The 11,903-nt window shown below is 48.0% G+C and overlaps 2 protein-coding genes across 4 annotated transcripts in view; both read right to left on the reverse strand.

Moving 5' to 3' along the window:
• Positions 1-5,055, reverse strand: part of KPNA6 (karyopherin subunit alpha 6) — a 31,183-nt gene extending 26,128 nt beyond the window's left edge. Inside the window, exon 1 of one of the 2 annotated variants that reach the window (XM_083512491.1) lies at positions 4,799-5,055. In XM_083512491.1, coding sequence (XP_083368617.1) covers positions 4,799-4,802 — 4 coding nt within the window. In that variant the 5' untranslated portion in view covers positions 4,803-5,055. Of the gene's footprint in view, positions 1-4,277; positions 4,347-4,798 lie in introns of those variants that run through there. The other variant, XM_083512494.1, reaches the window with a different exon arrangement.
• A 1,931-nt stretch (positions 5,056-6,986) lies between these two features.
• FAM229A (family with sequence similarity 229 member A) lies at positions 6,987-10,131 on the reverse strand. 2 transcript variants are annotated; one of them, XM_083512496.1, is made up of 3 exons: positions 10,099-10,131; positions 8,964-9,097; positions 6,987-7,224 (listed from the first exon to the last, which is right to left on the reverse strand). In XM_083512496.1, exons 1-3 carry the CDS (start codon positions 10,114-10,116, stop codon positions 7,122-7,124), a joined length of 255 nt encoding a protein of 84 aa, XP_083368622.1. In that variant the 5' UTR covers positions 10,117-10,131; the 3' UTR covers positions 6,987-7,121. The 2 variants fall into 2 exon arrangements, with proteins under 2 accessions (XP_083368622.1, XP_083368623.1); XM_083512497.1 differs by lacking the exon at positions 10,099-10,131 and adding an exon at positions 9,728-9,906 and having other exon boundaries at positions 8,964-9,101.
• Positions 10,132-11,903: the final 1,772 nt, after the last annotated feature.

The raw sequence follows: 11,903 nt of genomic DNA on the forward strand, positions 1-11,903 counted from the left end.
AGCACTTAAACAGATTAGGGTTTTACTTAACACAGCTTTGGAAGTGATATAAATTATCTGTCCCCAATTTCAAATTTATGGGAATCAACAGCAACAACTATCAAGCAACAATAAAAACTTAGCATTTACACACCCACAAAAATTCTTACAGCCCTCCACAAGGTAGGCTAACTTTCTCAGCACAATGAGGTGAGGCAGGAAGCCTATGAGAACAACATCCTGCCTAAGACAACCTGATGAGGTGAACTTTGAACTGGTCACTTCCTGGCTCAGTGCTGATTTGATGTTCTCAGTCTCTCAACTACAGGCAGGACCCTGGCTCAGTCCTGTTCAACCCTTGCTATGTGCATTAGGTGCTCTTCCAGCAACTGATACAGTGTTACAAAGACCAACTGAAATACTGCAGCAACCAAGGAATAGACTATTGCCAGTACAGTACAGTGGTACCACGGGATGCGAACGGGATCAGTTCCGGAGCCCCATTCGCATTCCGAATGGAACGCAAGACGCGACAGCGCATGTCGTGTTTCGCCGCTACCGTTCATGCGCATGCGGCGAAACCCGAAGCGCATTCAACTCGAGGTATGACTGTATACCAAATGTACTCCTAAAGTACTCCAGACAAATTTAACTACTTAACACTACAACTCTTCCACCGTTTCTTTTCCTTCAGCTGCCTGAATGAGTTTTGATTTGAATCCACCTTGCCCTTGATTTTAGGTGTATTTCCCCTTATCTGGGATGTTTAATTTGTTAACTGTTTTATTTTACTGTAAGCTGTTTTAGGGCCAAAAGAAGAACTTACATATTCTTAAGAAGATTAGGAGCCTTGGCCCCAGACTCCTCAAATGGAATCATATTAGACAAAAAACATTCTCTGTAGAAAATAAAATAAAATTATCAGGATGCTAGGAAGATCATGCTTTATCATTATTTCATCTCTGAATAGGTGTTCATAGGCTCCCAGGAAAGTATACAAATACAATAAAATAAAATACAGTATAAAATGTACTACTTTGAAAAAAGCAACAACTATGAATACTTTACAACCATGAATACTTTAGTACAGCACAAACCAATTACGAACTGCTCAGCTCCAGATAACATTCATCTCCCAAAGACCTGAAGGAATAGATGCAGCTTCAACTAAAACTGGAAATTTATCAATGAAGGGGACATCCACAGGAAGCTACCGTAATTCCACAACTGAGGTGCTGCAACCAAGAAGGCCCCATCTCGCGTCACCACTCAACAAAATACAAGTGCTGACAGGACAAACAGGAGTTCCCTCGTAATAGGGCTGGGCGATATATTGATATATCACCCCAAACTGGTGTGAAATCCATATTGTTATATCAGTTTCATAATTTTTGACTTGGCAATATATCATGAATCACGATGTCTGTGTTCTATACAAAAATCACAATGCAGGGAAAACCATGAAGCCAGCCAATGCCTCTACACTGCTCCATCCATCATGGTATATCAGTATATTGTGATGTTTAGCTACTGATATTCTGTCACAATGCTGAAAACCGGGTATCGTCCGGGCCTACCTCACAGTTCTCAAAACACAGATCAATAGTTATTGAAAGAGGTGCTCCGTTAAATACTTGTGTCCTAAGTTGTTCAGGGCTTTATACACCAGTCCCAACACCTTGAATTGGCCCCAGTATCAAAAAGGCAACCTGTGCAGTTCTTTAAACAGCAGCAATACGTGATCCCATTTTGCTGTTCTACTTTACTGCTTTTTACTACATACGTGATACAAGTAAAAGTCAGAGGATAATCAGGGAACAGATTCCTTCATAGTTTGCAAGTGCGGGAACTACCTATTCAGAATGCCTGCTTTTGAGGTGGTTTGGCAATACTCCCTTTTCCACATGGACTGGCAGGAAGAACAAAGCCATCCTATGCACAGAAAACATATGAATATAAGAAGTTGCCTTATACATTCAGGCCATTGCGCTCTCTAACCCTGTACAGGCAGCAACCAATTTGCATGGAGGTTATGTTCCAGCTGCCCTGCCCTGTCCCTTTTGTGACACTTCCGAGTTCGATGTGATGCATGTGTGTGCAGTTGCACACATATCAGACGTACCTAAAATGGTCACTGCCTGTACTTCAACTTGCTGCAGCTCACCAATGTCTCAGATAGAAGGTTTTAATTTCCCACCCTGAGGATTAGTGCTGAAGCTGCACATGCATCCCCCGAAACTTGAGCTGAAATTGTGTGGGTGTGCCCATCCAATTTTGACACGCACAGACTTTTCCAACTTCCTTAAGTCAACGCTTAACCTAGAACTTAAGTAAGATGCAGAAACCAAGCAGAGAATGATGAACCTGAGCAGTGCTTATCTGACCTCCTGGCAGCAGAGCTGCTGCTGCTGCTTACAAGGAGGAATGGGGAGATCAGTGCTGGGCAAATGTGCTGGCTGAGCCGATATGGCGCTCCTGTCAGTGGATTTGCATAACAGCAACCTCCTCACCTCTTCTGCTACTGGTCCTCAGAAACCAGATGTTGCCGCCTACTCTAATTATTTTGCCAACTTGTAATAATCACTTGTAAAGAGTTCAGATCTCCTCTACTCAGGGAAATTGTTAACTCGAACAGTTGGTGTGGTATTGCACTTTTTAATGTTCTCACTGTGCCTGCAATGACCACCAGTGTGCAAGAACAGGTGGGTAAGTAATTTTTGCAGGACAAAATTACTTTTGTAATTTTGGGGGGTAGAGAGATGCAAAACCTCAGTCCTCCTCTGCAAACACACAGAGTTTCATCTAATGTATGAAGACTATCAAGAGTAGCTATTAATACCACTTTGATATCACTGCAGAGGTAATAAGGATAAATAATCCAAAGTAAAAGCCAAAGATGGTTTTGGGGTTTAGAGGAAGCAGCACAGCTCTGAAAGGCTGTAACAGGGATGATCTTCCCATGCAGAAGATCCCAGGTTAAATCCCCAGAATTTCAACACATTGGGTTTCAGTTATCAGGGCTGGGAAAGCCCTCTGCCCAGGGCCAGAAGGTCCACTAAGGTAGCTGGTATAAGGAAGAGATAGGGAAGCTGTGGCCCTCCAGATAATGTTGGGAGTACAAGTCACATCACCCTCAGCCCCATGGCCCAAAATTGGGGATTATGGAACTGGGAATCCAGCAACAAGTGACTGCCACCTTTCCCATCCCTGGTATAAGGCAACAACTTGTATCTTACTACACATTCAGAAGAAAGTAAAATAATTTCAGATACCACCAATATGTCAGAGTGATTGCCCATGGAAACTTTCTTTACTGTTTCATATTGTTACTTTGCAAAATTAGCCCCGGAGTGCACTTGTCATGCTGTGTGAACAGACTCAAAAAGAGGTTTGCACGCCCAGGAAGACCTCAATAAAAGCCAAGTAGAAGTTTATCAAGGGCAGGAATGTAAATTTAGAGCCACACAGGCCCTCAAAATACTCCCAATATCCACCTTCTGATGTACCGTATTTTTCGCTCTATAAGACGCACCAGACCACAAGATGCGCCTAGTTTTTGGAGGAGGAAGACAAGAAAAAAAATATTCTGAATCTCAGAAGCCAGAACAGCAAGAGGGATCGCTACACAGTGAAAGCAGCAGTCTGCATTTGCTCCATAAGACGCACATACATTTCCCCTTTTTAGGAGGGAAAAGGTGAGTCTTATAGAGCAAAAAATACGGTACTTAACATAAGAACAAATTTGGTATAATGGTTAGCGTGATGGACTATGACTTGGAATACTAAGGTTTGAATCCCCCACTCAGCCAGGAAGCTTACTGGGTGAACTTGAGCCAGTCACTTACTCTCAGCCTTATCTACCTCACAGGGTTGTTGTGGGAATTAAAGTAGTAGGGAGAGACCCTAATGTGTGCCACTTTTAGCTCCTTTGAAGGAAAGGTGGTATATAAATGCAATCAATAAATATAAATAAACCTGGAAGCCAGAGAAGCGGGAAAGAACTACCTCAACCAAACCAGTCAACGCCACAGGATATCAGGGACTTTTGGGTTGGGGAGGGAGAACGCACGACTCCCGGGCGCAGAAAGCAAAGCCCCGAATGCCGACAGGGACACCGACGGAGGGCCTTCCTAGCCCACAGAGAGGGAAAGAGACGGACACCTAACAAGCGCTGCCTCTTGGCGCGAGATGGAGCACCTCGCCCGTAGGGAGGAGAACTGGGGACACCTCACCCACCCGCCCCAAGGGAAGGAAGGGCTAGAACTGGGGTCGAAGCCACGCTGGCACGGTCGGAATACCTGGAGCCAGGGGCGTGGGCGCCGGGGAGCAGCAGTGAGAGCAGCCGGAAAGGGAGGAAGAAGCCGAGGAGGGAGAATCGCCCGACGACCCGCCCTCCTGTTGGGTTATTTATACAGTATATCTCCCCTCACACACAGACGTATCGTGAAGGGCTGGCACTTCTCTCCTGCCTCAAACTCAGCCGCGGAGGGAGACGGGGGAGACTCCCTCCTCCTCCTCCTCCTCCTCCTGCTGCTGCTTAGAGGCGGCCCAGAAGGGCAGCAGAATACAGCCCCGGCCTCAGCGGAGCCCCCGCCCCACGTTCAAGAGACTGAGCGCGAAGGCCTCGCTGGAGCAGCGAAGCCAGAGGCCGGACTGGGGTGCGGAGGAGACCCGGGAGAGAAGGGCCGAAGAGGCCCTCAAGGAAGGGAGGAGACCCCCTCGCCGCCCACCCCGGGAGCCCAGAGAGGGGGAGAGAGAGGCGCCCGAGGAGGCGCCCCATGCCCGGCGCAGGCCCTCCCCGCCGAGCGCTTAGCCTCACCCATGCCTGCGTGCGTCGGTCGCTCTCTCTTCCCTCCAAAGGCGGCGGCAGCGGCGGCGGCAATATGGCGGGCGGGGCCGGAGCGGTGGGCCAAGCGGACGCGCCGGGAGGCGGAGGACGGGGCCGAAAGGGAAGCCGACGGCGGCCGAAGCGGGACAGAAAGCCTCGGTGGCACCGAGCGCCCGAGACCGGCCCCTTCCCTGAGCACGCCCCTTTTTTAAAGAGACAGTTGGGCGGAGCTGAGGGCGGGGCGTGGGGAGGTGGGCGGGGCGAGGAGGAAGAGGCCGGTTTGAGACCGGGACAGAGACAGAGCGCTTCGGGCGGGATGCAGGAGCGGGTGAAATCCCGGCCGGGCAGGCCGTGGCAGCGAAAGGAGACGGGCATCTGGTGGCCGCTTCGAAGGAGGCAGTTTTTGTTGTGGCCTGAATTTCCTTAGGCGAGGAGAGCCCGCTTCCTCCGCTGCGTAAAGTGATAAGGCGGGGTGTGTGTGTTTGTATTTGATGAGAGTCAGTCCGTTAAATTAGTCGATTTCAGATATTTTGACGGTTTCGGAAAGGGGCCTCCTCCCCCCACTAGTTAATCAGTGCTTTAAAAATACAAGAACTTTAAGCACCATCACAAAATTATTTCCAGCAATATGTTATCCTCTTGCAGCACAAAGAGTCTTGTGGCACCTAAAGGCTAACACATTTATTATGGTATAACCTTTTGTGTTACTCTGAATTATAGGTCAGAACATTATGCATCAGATGAAGTTGACCGTAGGTCATGAAATCTTGTGCCGCAACAAATCATTTACCCTTTCAAGTTACCACTCTTTGTCACCTAAGAAGAGACATTCCTCCTCCTGTGCAGGAGGGACCATCTCTTCTAAGACTGCACACATAGAATCTAAAAATAAAAAACCCACAACTTTTTTGAAGTGCCTCTTTCGAAATGAAGTAAAAAACAGCTAAAGAGTGCAGTATTCAGTTGGGCACTAGCTCATTCCTTTATTAGAATATTTTGTGCCCACCTTTGGTACCCAAAAACAATACAAAACAGAGCATCTATTTAAAAATGGGGTGGGGGTGTTGCACACGTGAAAGGCTATGAATGCAAAGCCACCTGCCACCCACCAGGGGGGTCTCAGCAAATGGTTGTAGCATTTAGGCAGTCTCCTGTGTGGCCTTTTAGGTACCAATTAAATAGTGCTCACAACAAACTGGCACCCAGTGGAGCTGCTTGAGAACAAGTTTCAAAAGTTGATTTCAGCTGGGCCAAGTTATTAACCTCACTACTGTATTTTGAACTGGCGGACGTTTCTCAGAAGTCTGCAAAGACAGCCCGTTATGTAACACACTGCAGTAGTCTAGCCTGGAGGTTAATAGTGTAGACATACATGGCTCAGATTATTTCTGTTGCAGAGTGGGGCAGGTTAGATGGGGATCATTTTATGTCAGATGTGCTACCTGGATTGTCTTTAATGAAGTAGAACTTTCTCAAGTAAATTAAAAATCCAGTAGCAATATCGGATGCACGAAGAGCTTTTAAAGGAACTACAGAATTGTAGGTTTAGAAGGGACCCCCTGAGGATCATCCAGTTCAATCCCCCCCCCCTTCTGCCCCACAATGCAAAAATCCTGCTTGCAGCTATCCCTGGGAGGGCTCGAACCACCAACCTTCTGGTTAACAACCACACCCATTGACCCATTGTGCCACTCAGGCTGTGAACCTGCCTCAGGTGTGTTTGTATGCACAATCTCATCCAACACAAACTTTTCCACTCAGATGAGCCACCCACCAACAACACTGCCATCCTCTTAGGATGGAGCCTGTTTATTAGCCGTTATCCATTACTGACCCCAGACGCTGCTTTAGTGCTTTCACAGCCCCCAAGGCATAGCAGAACTGAGTGTTAGCAGCATGGGTGGAATTAATTTTTTAAGAGAGAATAAGTGCTTGAGCTTCCATGCAAAGAAAGCTCTCTGACAAAGAAGCTATCCCTCCAAATCCCAGCAAGGGTTTGGGGACAGGGTGGTCATGGCAGATGGCTGGGCTTACGCATCAGGGAGGGAAAGGTCCAGTTGCACCCTTTTATTACCTGCATGTCCCGGGGCTGATTCCACTCCCCACTGCAGGGTTGATACGGGGAGGGGAGCAGCAACAGAGAGAAACGAAGCAGAACTCCAGGAAGGACACCCACAGAAACATTTTAAGGTGTCCTTTTATTAAAATGTGCGTCACTGTTCTGTGTGGCTTGCTTTGCTGTTGTCCGGCTGTCAGTGTGTTTCCTGGGACAGCCGCTGTGGCCTCAGCACTCGAGCCCGACCTAGGGGAGCCTTCAGGTGGTTCGTGGCCTGTGGCTCCCACCCATGGCAATGTAGACGTCAATGGGGACGTTGGGCAGGGTCAGGCAGTGGCACCCTGGACATCTTCGCAGCTGCCTGCCCAAAAGACAGAGAGAGTTGATCCCTGCATTTGTTAGGAGCTGCATATTCATATGCACTATGCAAAATGAAATGTGTCCCAGAATGGCATTCTATTTAAAATCAAATCCAAGTTCCAATTTCAAACAGGACTTGGGTGCTCCGCTTTACTAACACAGGCAATCGTTTCCATGTGTGGAGCTAGTAAGTGGGTGCAACTCACCAGGACCCATGATGGGAGGTGCTCAAGACAAGGACAGATTCCTCTAGTTATCATTGTTGCACCAAGTCTTACCTTTGGGGACACATTTAGGAAACCACTAGGAGCAGCAGAGTGGGAAGTCCTGCTTAACACAACCTTTCCCCCCTCCCCCGGTCCCCCCCTTGGTGTTTTGGACTACAGCTCCTATCAACCTCTGATTTGAGTTGTAATCCAAGACATCCGGAGGGAACCAAGTTGAGTACAGCTGGATATTTGCCTGCACAAGCCCCACTGGACTAAAGGAAATATATTAATTAGTACATGGCAGGGTGGGGGGAGATATAGATCTGGATTTGCCACTTCAGGGTCAGGGGAACGTCAATTCCAGATTTTCCCATCTACCTTCAAAATGCTGCACAGAGAGAGTGACAAAGCACAATATAGTTGTTGTTGTTGTTAATCATTATTTATATTTGGATCCCACATTTCCTCCCAAGAGATCAAGGTGGCTTACATGGTTCTCCCATTTTATCCTCACAACAACCCTGTGAGTTAGGTTAGGCTGAAATGAAAGTGAGTGTCTGGCCCAAGGTCACCTAGTTAGCTTTATGGCCGAGAGGGGATTTGACCCCTGGATTTCCTGGTCATAGTTATACTTTCTGTAGACATCTATTGCTTGTTAGTCTCCCTACCACCAGGAAAATAATATATTTTATCCACTCCACACATATTTTCTTGACCATTTCTATCCCTCATCAGCTAATTCATTCTAACAGCCTTTCATCTGGTCTCTGCATAAGCTGCAGTCAGGCTAGCAACTGACAACTGTTGACTGAGCCCTGTGAGGTTTGCATATGACTAGAGGTAATTTGCTGCTAAATTACCAAAGGACGATCCAGAGCAAATTTAGTGTCATTTCTTCTGCACTGCCTGATGGTTTGGGTGTACAGTGGTACCTCGGGTTAAGTACTTAATTTGTTCCGGAGGTCCGTTCTTAACCTGAAACTGTTCTTAACCTGAAGCACCACTTTAGCTAATGGGGGTCTCCCGCTGCAGCCGTACCGCCAGAGCACGATTTCTGTTCTCATCCTGAAGCAAAGTTCTTAACCTGAGGTACTGTTTCTGGGTTAGCGGAGTCTGTAACCTGAAGCATCTGTAACCTGAAGCATATGTAACCTGAGGTACCACTGTAACTAGTTCTGTCCACCCGTATTTTCAGAGGCAGATTCCCTCATACACTTGCCTGCTCGATGCAATAGAAGACAGCTTAGCACCTGCTCTCCACAGAAAGAGGAGGAGTGGCAGTTTAGGGAAACAGGAACCTGCCTTTTTTGAAGTCCATCTAGCCCATTATCATCTATGCTGCCTGGCATTGGCTCTCCAGGGATTGAGGCAAGGGCAGTTTCCAGACCTGCTTGGCTATAGCAGAGACTAAACCTGGGACCTTCTGTGTGCAAAGGAAATGCTCTTGCCAACTGAGCTACCACAGCCCTTCTCCTTCAGCTGTGGTGCCAGGGCTGAATCCTGCCTGTCGCACTGTGAAACGTTTCCTTACCTTGTTGCAGTGCGCTCAGGGGCAACTGGCTCCTGTGTTTCGGGGGCAGTCGCCAGGCTGGGAGAATCTCCTGCCTCTATTGGAAATCTCCGAGCTTGTGGGGTCTCTTGGGAGCTCATGTCCGAGCCCCAGACCTGTCTATGGAAGAGAAGGGTTCAGTGGGACATCCCTCTGCCCCTGCGCCAGGCCCATCCACCTACTCCAAAATGCCAGCTGGGTAAGCAACTCAAGGAGCATCACACACCAGCCTAGGAAGCTCCTGGTTCTTCTGAGGGTCCCTTGCCCCACTCTCAGGCCTCACACGTGGGTGCTCAGAAGACATATCTGCCAATACCAATGAATTCTTCACTCCATTGGTTCATTTTAGGGTTGTGATCTTTTGAAAAATACTCTTAATGTCTACAGTGTTTTTGTATATGCTGCCTGCTTAGATAATACATTGACATGTGAGTCACAGAAAGGGAGGGGAGCAAGAGAGAATCTGGTTTATGTGATTGGAAATGCAGCAATAGTGTGTTCACAAGGGGGAGTGGATCCCATGTATTTGTGCATTGCTAAACATCCAATAGTTCTACATTTCTGACCATGTATGAAAGAACTCAGAGGGGTGCCAGAAGCTGCCTGGAAGCCCCAGCCAACCCCCATACTTCAGCTGCTAGGAAGGTAAGTGTCTGTCTTCCTGTTCCTGTTCCTGTCTGTCATCGTCCCGCCCCCCCCCCCCCCGTACTACAGTATGGCTGCAACATTATTTAAAACAACTTCACCTTGTACCTTCAACCGAAACCTGACACAGAAATTGCGCAGGGGAGACCTTTTCCTGGTGTGGAGAAAAGTTCGCCCCAGGCACTCTAAGTGGACTCCAGGCCAGCCCAGCCCAATACATTTCACTGCTCCCAAGGCAAAGGGCAAGAGGACAGCCGCTACCCATCCTGCAGAGGAAAGTTGCTGGGCTTGCAAGTGAATCACAAGCAACAGGGTGGTGTCCTCTGCTGCACCCAAGGCCCCAGGTTAGTTTTGGGGGGGGCAGGGCAGACCACATAGCATGAACAAGTCCAACCAAGGGGAACAGCTTGGGTGTTAAGGAACAGCAGCTGAGGGGCCACTGCTATTGCCACTGCCCCCCAGAATCTACCACCTGAGGTGGTCGCTCCATTCTGCCTCATGACAGGGCCGACTGGTTCCACTCCTGCTTTGGTTGAGTATTGTTTGGGTGGCCCCACCATGGGATGCCTGGAGTCTGGCATCCTGGGCCAGCCTATTCTTCTGTCTTGCCCTTGGCTCCTCCGTCCCAGCCTTACCTATCAAAGGCGGAGGAGTACTCCCTAAGAGTCCACTGGGCAGGTTGAAGCGCCTATTGCAAAGGGCAGGCTGGGACGGAGCCCAGAGGGAGGCAGCGGCTCAGCGGCATTATGACTCGGAAGGGCTACGCTTGCATCACAATGCATCCTGGCCTTCTCTCTGCTGATGGTCTCCAGGGCAGGGAATCCTAGGCTGAAAGCTCAGCCCAAGCCAGGCGGGCCCATTCCTGTCCTAGCCTTGTGGACAAGGAACTCAAGAGTCACTTCTTGCTCTCTGACAATACCCATCCATAATGGCATCCAAATCTGGGACGTTTGTGAGAGGACAATCTCATTTACATTCGCAAACCAGCCAACCCTATATGCTTTGCCCCTATTGTAGCACCAGTGTCTTCTATTACCCCCAGGTAAGAGCTTCTTTATTCATATCAGCTGACAGGTTTATATGATACCTCCAAGGGTTTGCAGTTGCTCAGCTCCTAGCAATTTTCCCTTTGACAAACCCTCCTCCTCCTCCAGCCTCTCTAGTGATGTGGCTTTCAGGTCCTCCTGAGGCATAAAGGTGATGCTAGAAAACCTGTCTCTCTTGTCTTCCTTAACATGTGGCGCTGTATGAAAATGCCCACAGTGCCTTAAAGATGCCAAGCAGAAGTTAGGACTCCACCATCACGGGTCTGTTTAGAGCAGGGATGAGGAACCTGTGGCTCTCTAGATGTCCTTGCGTTACAAAGTTCCCTTTGTCCATGCTAGCTGGAGGAAGGGGAGCTGGAATCTACCAATGTCTGTTGGACCACAAGTTCCCCATCCCTGGTTTAGAAAGAGAAACATCAGTCTTTACCTAATGGGTAAGGGAGGGATTAATTTTGGTTTCTAACTTTCTAGTGTACAACATGGGCCTTGAAGATTTCATTTGAAAAACCACTTACAATGGGTATATTTGTTTCCAAACTCCAAGTTATGTCATCTCAACCCTTCAGATCTTGAGTTATTCATACATTTAACATCATAACTGCATAGTTCCAGGTCTTGCTACCAGCATACAAGATGGTGGTCTTCAGTTTGCCCAAAAGCACCAACATCAAAGCCCAAAGTGCTATCAGGCAGCCATTATTACAGAAGAACAAAATTACTGTTGTATTTTCTTTCAGAAACTTAACATCTTCCTTATAAAGATCTGCTTGAACTGCTGGGACCTTTAGCTTATAAAAAAATGGTAATTGTGAGGGGTTCTCTGGTTAACAGATGATGGAGAAAAACAAGGAGGAAAAAAACCCATCAGACCCTGCTGTTAAATTTCTCTGATAAACCTGGCTGGCCCTTCAGAAGGCATAATGCTCAGCTAGGTGGCCTACTGGGGTTAAAATTAGTTTTGGGGTTCATTTTGACAGAATATTGTGCCCTGTTTTTTTGCAAATTCTGGACGCTCTCTGTTGTTCACACAAATAGGTGTGCAGTCATAAGTTTGGGAAGTGTGTGTGTTCTCTTCCTTTCAGAGGTTCCAGATGAAACACTGCTGTCTTAGAGGGGATGGGCAATGAGACTGGATACATTGCCAAAATAGGGGCTAGCACTAGCCACTATCCTCTTGGAGAATACAGTGAGTGGGAGGGTGAAGGAGCTGTCATACCCTCCAACATTCCTC

This window comes from Podarcis liolepis (assembly GCF_965112155.1).
Source record: "Podarcis liolepis genome assembly, chromosome: 7".
In the NCBI taxonomy this organism is placed as follows: Eukaryota; Metazoa; Chordata; class Lepidosauria; order Squamata; family Lacertidae; genus Podarcis; species Podarcis liolepis.